Genomic DNA, 11,257 nt, shown 5'->3' on the forward strand with positions numbered 1-11,257 from the left:
GAGCTGGCTTCCAGAATCTCAGATATTTTAATACAGCTTTGTCACCCACAGGCAGGGCCAAACAGTCTCCCCTCCCACACCCTTTCTCCTTTTCCTAAAAGAAACAAAACGCTTTATAAATAAAACCCGAAACAGTCCCCGCTCTTCTCACAGACGCTCGCCCGTCTACACTGCCCGGTGTGCGGGCTTCACCCCCGCAGTGCGGACGACCACCTGCGTCCCCGCGCCACTCTCCTGTCCTTTTCAAAGCTTATTTTTGAGCGCGAGCGCGAGCGCGCACGCAGGGAGGGCAGAGAGAGGAGGAGAGAGAGAACCCGAGGCACGCTTCTGCCTGTCGGCTCAGAGCCTGAGACAGGGCTCGACCTCACGAACCCCAGGATCGTGACCTGAGCTGAAATCAAGAAAGAGTGTCAGACACCACATCATCACACTGTCAACTAACTTGGATTTTTAAAAAAAAGTGGATGCGGGGCGCCTGGGTGGCTCAGCGGCTAAGTGTCCGACTTCGGCTCATGATCTCATGGCTCCTGTTCGAGCCCCGCGTCGGGCTCTGTGCTGACGGCTCGGAGCCTGGAGCTGCTTCAGAGTCTGCGTCTCCTTCTCTCTCTGCCCCTCCCCTGCTCACGCTGTGTCTCTCTCTCTCTCAAAAATAAATAAAACATTAAAAAAATTTTAAAAATAATTTTTTTAANATGATAATTTCTGATGATGACACGTTAATAAACATGCGATGTGCATCGCAAGGTAACGTGAAACGTCATACGTTCACATTTACTCCTTTACTGTTATACGTATTCCTCTTATGTATTAAAAATTTAAATTAGGGGCACCTGGGTGGCTTAGTCGGTTAAGCGTCCGACNCCCCGTGGTGTAGTCCTGGCAGCCCACGCACGCCCCGGTGGCGGGGTCGCAGTCCTCGGCGTGGCCGTTACACTCGCAGGGCTGGCAGCTGGGGAAGCCCCAGTAGCCGGGCAGGCAGCGGTCACACTGGCGCGTGTACGCCCCCTGGAAGCAGCGGCACTGGCCAGTGACGGGGTCACAGAAGGCGCTGACGGACCCTTGCGGGTGGCACTCACAAGCTGAAGGAAGAGACAAGGGTGCAGCCGCCTCGAGAAACTCCTTAAATGCAAACACCCCCCCCAGACAGAAGCACCCCGTGCCCAGTTCGGGACGCTCGTGGCTCGCGGCCCGGGCGGTGGGTTGTGCGGAAGCCAGCCCTGCCTCCCGAGGCCACGGAGCCCGCCTCCGTACTGCTCAGCCGATCTCGAGGGACGCGCGGCGACTCTGACCAACGTACGTTTGCAGCCACCGGGGCCGAAGCCGAAGGTGCCCGGAGCACACCTGTCGCAGGTTCTCCCAACCACGTTCGGCCGGCACTGGCACTGGCCTCCGTTGGGGTCACAGACGGAACTGAGGGAGCCCTGGGGGTCACATTCACAAGCTGCAAGGGAGAGAGAGGTCAGGACCTGAGACGCGGAGCAGTCCACCCCGGCAAAGAAAGGAGTGTGGCGCGGGGCACCCGGGGCGCCCAGTCGGGTGAGCGTCCGACCTCAGCCCAGGTCACGATCTCACATCGTGTGGGTTCCAGCCCCGCGTCGGGCTCGGTGCTGACCGCTCAGGGCCTGGAGCGGCTTCGGATTCTGTGTCTCCCTCTCTCTGCCCCTCCCCTGCTCATTCTCTCTCTCTCTCAAAAATGAATCAATATTTTAAAGATTATATGTAAAAAAGAAGAAATGCGCACAGCAAGCGACACTGGCTCTGAACCGGACCAGCCTGTGCTCGGGCTTGCCCCGATCCTTCCCCGTCACAGCGGTGGCTTATTCCCAGTTCCCGCTTAAGACGATGCCATCCCTGTGCTGAGCAGGAGGGAAGCAGCAGGAGACGGACGGCAGATAGAAGCGGTTTTTCCCGGAAGGAGGTCATTAAGGTTTCCCCCCTTGCCTTCAGAGCTCAAATAGCAAGGGGCCTAAAGACAAAAGCCCGGTGACCTTTGGGAGTGGCCTGACCTTTCAGGGAGAAAAGCAAGAGTCGGACACTCAACCGGCTGAGCCGCCGGGCACCCCCATCACCAAAATATTCTTACAAAACGAAAAAAGGCAAACGACAGCGCGCCTTCCCACGCACCCCGTGACGCCAAGCGCTCCCAGCCCCCGAGAAAGGAGGGCCGGGGACACGTACCCAGGCCCGTCTGGTGTAACAGGGCGGAAATGCTGAAGATTATGTCTCTGCACACGTTGGTCATGGGGGTTTTCACCACACTTCTGCTGTTCTCCAGGCATCTGTATCTCTGAAAGGTGTCCCAGGCGCTGCTGGTGACCAGCCCGTCCCCCGATCCTCCCACAGTGAAGATGTCCAGCGACTTGCAGAAGGGCATGAGCACCAGCTGTGGAGAAACGGGAGCCGCGAAGCGTGCTGGCGGCGGAGTCTGTCGCCAGCGAAAACAAGCCAACACCTAGGAGCCCCAAATGCCTTTTTGACTCTGGCAACGAGAACATCGGACTCATTCAACACAGTAAGAGACCTTTTCGTTCTTACGCAGTCTTGCCAGAAAACATTTAGAGATACCTTCCAGAGTCTGAGGGCTTCTGAAATGCCGTTTTTAAGATCCTTTTCCTTTTCATAGACGATCAGCTTGAGTACATCCGACTCTTGATTTCAACTTAGGTCGTGATCCCAGCATGGCGGGATCAAGCCTCAGGCTCGGCTCCGAGCTTACTAAGATTCTCTCGGTCCACCCTTCTCTCTGTCTCTTTCCCGCCTCCCCTTCTCCCCTGCTCGTGTGTGCTCTCCCCCAAAACAATAAAACATAAAATAACATACAATACATAAGCGAAGTGACACTGGAGGCAAGGAAGAGTGACAGTGTCTAACCCGTCCACGTTACCCCTTCGTCAGAGCCTCTGGGGAAGCAGAGGAGCCGTCTCTGCCCAGCCTCTCCCCATGACCCTCACTTCAGGAGTGACCTTGCACTTACAGAGTCGATGAGAGTGTAGGGACTCCCCAGGTCGCTGTCGGAGGCTGTGTACTGGGGCAGCTCTAACCTCACCGTGTAGTTCACACCCTTCTCGAAGCACACGGGCCGTGGAAGGACGACATACCTGCCCCCAGAAGGACACAGAACAACAACGGAAACTCAGCTGGTACGTGTCCATCAGGCCAGCAGTCAAGCTCTACAGAGACCCCTGCAAAGGGCAATTGTCCGCGCTGGGCCGTGGCTGGGAAACGGTGACCGGGCATCGCACGAGACCGCGGGGAGAAGACCCCCGGCTCGCGCATCCGCTGCGCTGAGCTGCAAACCAGCGCTACACTGACCTGGAGCCAGGCAACAAGGACACCACCTGGTTGTCATCATCGGGGACAGTATTGCCGCACCGGCTGCTCGCTGGGATCCTTCCAGGTCGCTGCACCATGATGACGGCTTTTTCCCAGCGGTCGGGGAGCTAGAGTGAGAAGCAAGCCGTCAGAGGAGCATCCGCAGTGGCCGCAGCTGCAGTGTTTATGAAGACCTCTCCCAACCGGCCATTGGCCAAGTTTAAATGAAAAACACTTGCTTGCATTTCCTTTCCCTCTTTGCCGTCTCCTCTGCTCTGGTCTCCGCTCCAGCCCGAACGCCGCCTCACTGGGACACGGGAAGAGCCTCCCTGCTCTCCCCGCCTTTCCCAACCCTCTTTCCAACCGGGTCCGGAAACACAGCTCAGACCAGGACAATCCCCTGCTCAAACCCCTATTAACACAGTGTCCAAGCCCATTTGCGGATCCCACGATCCTTGCCGACAACCTCTCTGACCACCCCTTATCCAGCTGCGTGGAGACCCTCTCAAAGCTCTCCCTCTGCCCGGACAGTTCTTCACCATTTTATGTCAAAATTCCATCCCTGTTTTAAGGCCTAGAATGGATTCTTTAGGAGACATTTTGGCAGCGGCTGGTGCAGCTGGGATGCTGGGAGACTCTCTGTCTTCCAGGACTGTTTGCATCTCTGCTCTTGCACCTTCCCATTTCAGCTTTTTATTAAAAGTGGGGGGTGCATCCGAGCCTGGGCTGTGCAGGCTGTGAGGTCAGGGCAGGGGTCTGACACGTCACCACCTCCAGTCTCAGCAAGGCTGAGCGCCTAACAATGAATCACTAAAAGTTTGTGAAACTGAATTTGGGGGTAAGAAGTCAGAGATATTCTAATGCAACCTCCAAATTTCACAAAAACTGTGCCCATCAAAAGAAAATATTTCTACCACCCCTGATAGTCCACAGGTTTACCTGTGGCTCGTAGCGAATCAAGATGTCATACTCCATGGAATATGGTATGTTGTCGATGAAAAACTCCAAATAAGCCCCTTCAGGCACTCGGACGAAGCCAGCTCCGGTCCAGGAAGGGATCCGGTCTTGAATGTATTGTCGCTCCACTATGTGGACCCCCTGGAAACAAGGGAATTGAAGTGGGATTCAAATAAATTCACCGGTTAAAGAAATCTGAAGTCACCCAAAGGTCCAAACCAGGGGCATTACACCTATTTTTGCAGTCATGTTTTCTTATTCAAGTGTATATGTTTTTGATGTATGACGAGGAATCGGTTTCGCTTTGGTTTTGTGATTGAGGTGGTCTTGGGACATTGGAGACAGGGCTCAAGGGGCTTAGAAGACACCTTCCAGGGTACAACCAGGAATGAGCATAAAGGAAGGAAGGAGAATGTCCCACGTGCTTTTATAAGCATGCAGAGGGGTGGCGAGCTATCTCCCAGATTTCCTACAAGGCTCGTCCAGTATCTAGTGAATGTGTTGGACTTTCTCGCTGGCATTCATTTCAAGCTCCAAGTACAAGTGAGGAAACTGACCACCGTGAGGGCTGACTACCAGAGTTCATTCTGATGGTCAGTGAGACGAAAGATCAATCCATTTCCATTTGTTTGAGTTTGTTCACAGGATCATGTCGAACCGCTGTGATCAGCTGCCCCCAAAGTCCTTCATTCTGTCTACGCGTAGGCGTTTACCTGTCCCCTCAACAGGCGGGACCTGTTACCCTGCCCTCGGATCTGCTCTGGGCTTGTGACTTCTGACCAAGAGAATTTGAGAAAGTGACCTCTGAAACTTCTGAGCCGAGTCTTTAAGAGAGTTGGCAGTTTCTCTCTCTTTCCTCCCCGTGGATGCCAGACACCACGTAGGAAGTCTCACTGTCCTGAATCCACCATGCTGCGAGGAAGCTCAAGGCAGCTTCTTGGCGGTGGGGTCACGTGGAGAAAAGGGCCCGACCCGCTCCAGCTGTTTCCGGCACCCCAGGTGAAGTGCCAGACGAACATTTTAAGCCACTAAATTCTGGGATGGTTGATGACAGCTACAGAAAGCAACGCCTTCTCTGAGTATTTGCGATACGAGATCAACAGTAACTTTGGAGCATAAGTAGAGGAATGGACCAACGGAAAGCTACTACTCAGCCCTCCCTGCCAGAAAACCTACCAGAAACATTATTAGTCAACGTTCCCATGTCTCTTTGTGAATTACAGATTTACTTAGCCTTAAGCAGGACTGCTCTTGGAGCGCCCGGGTGGCTCAGTTGGTTAAGCATCCAACTCTTGGTTTCGGCTCAGGTCTTGATCTCACAGTTTGTGGGTTCGAGCCCTGCATCGGCTCTGTGCCGACAGTGTGGAGCCTGCTTTGGATTCTCTCTCTCTCTGCCCCTCCCCTACTCTTGCTCTCTCTCTCTCTCTCTCTCAAAATCAATCAATAAACTTAAAAATAAACAGAATTGCTCTCAAGAAGGCATGGTCCTGATCCTGCCACTGACGAGAGTCGTAAGAATACTTCTCATTCGGACTCCTAACAAAATGTGCACACGCCATTACTGACCCCCCGAACATGGCGTTTCCCGTCTGCCCAGCACCCCTCTACTTACAGGCCCAAAGTTGGCTTCTTCTGCTTCGTAGATGTAGTGATCCAAGGTGGTAAAGTAGTAACCAGACTCCACTTCGTTGCACTGACGCCCGATCACGTGCGGTCGGCACGTGCACTGGCCGGACTCCGGGGAACAGCTGCAGGGGTCAAAGCCAAGTCAGCTGTGCCTCCACATTTGTAAATGAACCCACCGGACACAGTTCCGCATTTCCCACAGACAGCAAATGGGTGAAATATTCAGCTAGGGTTTCCTTATTTCTTTCTGAAAGTAAGTGTGTGGAAAAAATGATCACCTACGAATTAATCGCAAATTCTGAAGCTAAAGCTCCCCATGACCTGGTTCTTCTGGCTCCGTCTTGCTCGTCTCCATCCACACCTCCTTGAGGTTTTCTGTAGGTACCACCCATGTTCTTGCTTGGTATCTCGTACGTTATGCCTGGTTTCCACCTGCAAGCCCTTCCCTGGGCCCCAGACCCAAATATCTGACTCCCAAATATCCAACTCAGCTGCGCCAGCGGCTAACAACAGATCCCAAAGGGCAACACTCCATTCCTCCCCTGTTCTCTCCTGGAGAGAGGACACCACCGGCCACAAAGTTAAACAAGTCAGAAACCTCGAAGTTATTCTCTCAAGTCTTTATATCTAAGGAGGAACCCAGTTCTGTGATTTCGTGGTCCATTATCTTGTGTTTCTTCCCCCTCTTCGCACCGGCTGGGCCATGCCTTTCTATGCTCTCTCAACACAGTAAAATCGGTCTTCCCATCAGCGTTCTTGCTTGTTGTCGGTTTTCCAACTCCAACCTAAACCACCACCGCCTACACAGCTGCCCGAGCGACCTTTCTCCGAGGCACTGACCTCATCACTTCCTGCTGGGCCTTCCATAGTCTGGCCTGTGTGTCTACCTTTCCAGGCCCACCTCTCTCCTCACTTCCCCAACCATATGCGTAATTTCTGCGATGCACAGGGAGACTCAGGACCCCCTCCTTTGGCTGATGTTGTTCCCAGAGCCGGAAATACCCTTGTGTCTTATCCACCCAGCAAAGAACCACCTATTCTTCCAAGATTCGGCTCACAACGAACTCGTGCTGAGGCATCTCCTGACCGTCTCTCTCCACCCCACAGAATGAACCACCTTCTCCTTCGCGCCACCACCTCCCTGCAGGACAAACATACAACATGAACAACAAAGCTTTTCATGTAGTAACCGGTCATTGAAACCGAGGTGGTGTGTCTTCAAACCCCACCTGCCTCTCCAAGCCCAGCCCAACGCTCGGCCCTGTCACGGCGTCTGCTTTGGTTCCGCGCTGTCCTCACACGGCGCCTTCTCTACCTGCACCGCTCAGGTAGTTACCGCTTTCTCTCCTGACAGGTCCACGCGAGCCTCTCCTAGATGGCCGGCTGCTTACAAGGCTGAGCTGTGCTTCCTTCACCTCAGTCGTGCCCCGTCCCCTGCCGGGACCTGGCCCAGCGCTCTGCCCACCGAGCACACTCACGCTGGCCGAACGAACAGAATGCGCCAGGGACAGGCATTCTGAATGCAAATAGGGGATTTAATGTCAATGATAAACTTTTTTTTTTTTTTGAGATAAAGTGCAAGCAGGGGGGAGGGTCGAAGAGAGAGGGAGAGAGAGAGTCTCAAGCACGTTCCATGCTCAGCGTGGCGCACGAACGGGCTTTACTCCCATGACCCTCGGAGGTCAACAGTCAGACACTCAACTGACTGAGCCACTCAGGCACCCCAAACTTTTTTTTAACTTGACATGTTGTTTCAGGTAATAAAGGCCTCTGGATAGACTATAAAATATTGTTTGTTCTTACCCTATGTCTCTTTTTCTTTGTGCACAAGGTAAAACCAAATTATAGGTGTCCATTTTTATTTCGTTGAAGTCAAGATGAGGTTTGGAATTGTTGCTTTAAACCCACTCCCAGAGTTCAAATTTTTTCCTCGTGCCAAAGTTCATTTTATTTAGATAATTTGTGTATTAGATATTTGTTTATTTTTGGGAGAATGTGCATGCATGCAAGTGGGGAAGGGGCAGAGAGAGAGAGGGACACAGAATCCTAAACAGGTTCTGTGCTGTCACCATAGAGCCGGACACAGGGCTTGATACCACGAACCGCTGAGATCATGACCTGAGCCAACATCAAGAGTCGAATGCTCAACAGACCGAGCCACCCCGGTGCCCCCCCAAAGTGCATTTAAACCAAGTACCCAAGGCAAGTTATGCTCCTGGGATGATGGAACACTCCCAATGTCCCCCACGGTCCCCTCCAACGCCTTCTTCCCGCAGATCACGGGAATGGCTCCCACCCACAAGGCACAGGCGTACTTGACCTCCTGTAGCCAATCCCCAGAGGAGGAAAGCTTGCTGCAGCTGGGACCCAGCCCCCTTCTGGCACATTCCACCAGCAAGAGCCACTTCCAGTAACTCAGCCTTCGGACTTCACATCATACGGACAAGAGAAAATCCTTCCTTCTTGCCCAGCGGGTGTGCACCGAGGGAACAAATGGGTAAACCAGGAACTGCCGGGGAACGACGACGCGACTGTTCACCTGCCACCCCCAGAGAACAAGCAAACGACGGTGAGGCTAAAGACCAGCAGACACAGGGTCTGTAACTCCGAAGACGGAACCACTCGCGAGAAGCTGGTCATTGCAAGGAGCTCCCGTACCATCTGCCCTGGGGATCACGTGTCTCTGCGTCCACAGACGTGCGGCGTGGTCCCCGGCAGGCCTGGCTCCGCCTGGACACTTACCGGTGTCCTTGGGGCTTCACTGCCTCTGCGCACCTAAGCTCTGGCCCTCAGTCGCTCGGCTCGGCTGGTGTTTCCAGCCACAAAGGGGACGCTCCCAAGGCCACCCCGCTGTCCTAACTCACCTCGTCCCAAAGCGCTCGTCACCACTCACACCAACCTCAGCTCTGCTCCTTCTGTCACAGTTGACGTTCTTCTGATTTGGGGCGAGACAAGACCTTCCTTCCCTGTCCTTCGTCCTCGATACCAAAGTCCTAGTCTGAGAGTTCCCTCGGCTCAGCAGTGGCATCGTGCTGTCCCCNGAGCCGCTCTCCTCACCCTCTTTCACAGACATTTCCTGAGCAGAGACTGGCCCTGGTGTCAATACGCTCACAGTTTTGTCCGTGGTCACTTTTCCTCTGAGTCCTCCCTACTTCCTTGGTGAGTCTATTGTTTGTAAAGGACACAGAGAAGGAAAGACGGGAGGAAGATGGTTGCTGCCCGGAGAACTTCCAGGCTAACTGGCCGACGCACAGCGAAGCAGCGGCCTGCAGCCACGAAGCAGATGCACGCGGCACCTGCACAGCTACAGGCAGGGACTCAGGCCGCAGAGGAAAGCCACGGTTCACCTGGCCGNAGAGAGAGACAGGAACGACGGGCTCGGAGAAGGGAAAGCGAGCGGAGACGGTCACAGGTCAGGGGCGGACCACAGGGGACGCGCGCCCCATCTCTGGGCCTTCACCGGCCTCCCTCCCCCCGGCTGGAGGGTCCTCCGGCCCACCCCTCCCCCCCCCCAAGCCGCTCTCAGCTTTCCAAAGCGCAGCCAAGTCCGACCTCCTCCACAGCAAGAGGAAACACTGCATGTAATTATGCTTCCTGTGCTCATGAAAAACCCGCTTCAGGTAGAAGTGTTCCCTTGACGCCTGTACCACCCAATTTCCCTGTAATAGACACAGATTCCATTTGCTGGACCAGTGAGGTAGGCTAATGACGGAAGACAAAGCAAGCCAGGGCCTGTGGCCCCCGAAGGATGTCCCCGTCGTCACCCCCCAAATCCGCTGATACGTTATTTCATGTGGCACCGGGGTGGGGGGCGGGGGGCCGATGTGACTGAGGTTAAGGATCTTGAGATGGGGAGGCTATCCAGGGTTGCTCAATCTAATCACAGGCTTCCTAAAAGCGGAAACGGCAGGCAGAGAAGTGGGTCAGAGAGACGTGACTTGAGGATTTGACCCACCGTCGCCGGCCCTGAAGGCGGGAGTTACGAGTCAAGGGATGGGGCAGCCCCGAGAAGCTGGGAACGGCCCCAGCTGACAGCCAGCGGGACACCAGGACTCTCCTCCCATCACTGAATTCTGCCAACTCCAGGGAGCAGGAAACAGATTCTCCCCGAGGGCCTTCGACAGAAACACGGCCCCGCCAACATCTTGCTTTTATTCCAGTGAGGCTGACCGTGTCTGACATACAGAACCGTCGGAAGATAAATTTATGTTGTCTCAGGCCACAAAGTTGCAGTAATTTACTATGCCAGCAACAGAAGACTAAGAAAAGACAATTTTTTTTTTCTCAGTGGGTGAAGGCCTAGATTATTAAAAACAGATTTCCCATAAATGTAGAAATTAGCCACACTTGTTTACAAAAATTCTATTGGAAGGGAAATTCTATTTCATTTATTTAAAAAATAAATTTTTTTAATGTTTATTTATTTCTGAGAGAGAGAGAGAGAGACAGCATGAGCAGGGGAGGGTCAGAGAGAGGGGGAGACACCGAATCCGAAGCAGGATCCAGGCTCCGACCTGTCAGCACAGAGCCCGACGCGGGGCTTGAACCCCCAAACCGTGAGATCATGACCCCAGCTGAAGTCGGACGCTGAACTGACTGAGCCACTCAGGTGCCCCAAGAAATCTTTAAACGTTCTTATTTTGGGGACACCTGGGTGGCTCAGTCGGTTCAGTGTCCGGCTTTGGCTCAGGTCATGATCTCGCCATTCGGGAGTTCAAGCCCCCAGGCTCTGTGCTGACAGCTCAGGGCCTGGAGCCTGTTTCAGATTCTGTGTCTCCTCTGGCTCTCTCGGCCCCTCCCCTGCTCGCATTCTGTCTCCCTCTCTCTCTCTCAAAATAAAATAAACATTTTTTAAAAAGTTTACTTTTTTTCATCAGGGATGCCAAAATACAGGGTATCTCATCCATTATGCTAGGAAGATCAAATTACCTGCTTTCAAATCTTCCCCGAAAATCTTTTTACTTCACAAACTCTCTTGATTAGCACACCCTGAGTTCTATAAATTCTTGCAGGAGAGACAAGGGACAGGCCGGGGGCCATGTGTGGGCAGATGTAAAGGCAGGAAATGTGTGTGCCAGGGAGAAACAGAAGGGAGTGTAAGTAACAGAAGCCATTTAGGGTAAAGGCACATAGAACACTCCGGAACTTAGGACATCACTTGGAGAGCCATGTGGGCCACTTTCATCTAGTCAAGAAGGATTTTAGGAAGGGTGAAGCTCTGAATGGAGCCATCGGTCACTGAAGGCATCAGCAGGTGTTCTGGGAGGCACAGAGGGGAGTCGGAGCAGTGATTCCAGAAGCAGGTTCTCTTCCCTGATTTTATGGAACTTGTCCTCGCCGCCTCCCCCCCCCCCCCCCCCGC

The 11,257-nt window shown here is 53.6% G+C and overlaps 1 protein-coding gene across 1 annotated transcript in view; it reads right to left on the bottom strand.

Annotated features, from left to right (window-relative positions):
* Positions 1-11,257, bottom strand: part of LAMB1 (laminin subunit beta 1) — a 67,448-nt gene that overhangs the window by 30,332 nt on the left and 25,859 nt on the right. The window contains exons 13-19 of the mRNA XM_077758342.1: positions 5,882-6,017; positions 4,252-4,410; positions 3,313-3,440; positions 2,975-3,098; positions 2,179-2,383; positions 1,298-1,441; positions 861-1,079 (exon numbers count right to left, since the gene is read on the bottom strand). Coding sequence (XP_077614468.1) covers positions 861-1,079; positions 1,298-1,441; positions 2,179-2,383; positions 2,975-3,098; positions 3,313-3,440; positions 4,252-4,410; positions 5,882-6,017 — 1,115 coding nt within the window. The remainder of the gene's footprint in view (positions 1-860; positions 1,080-1,297; positions 1,442-2,178; positions 2,384-2,974; positions 3,099-3,312; positions 3,441-4,251; positions 4,411-5,881; positions 6,018-11,257) is intronic.

This window comes from Crocuta crocuta, unplaced genomic scaffold (assembly GCF_008692635.1).
Source record: "Crocuta crocuta isolate KB4526 unplaced genomic scaffold, BGI_CrCroc_1.0 scaffold103, whole genome shotgun sequence".
Classification (NCBI taxonomy): Eukaryota; Metazoa; Chordata; class Mammalia; order Carnivora; family Hyaenidae; genus Crocuta; species Crocuta crocuta.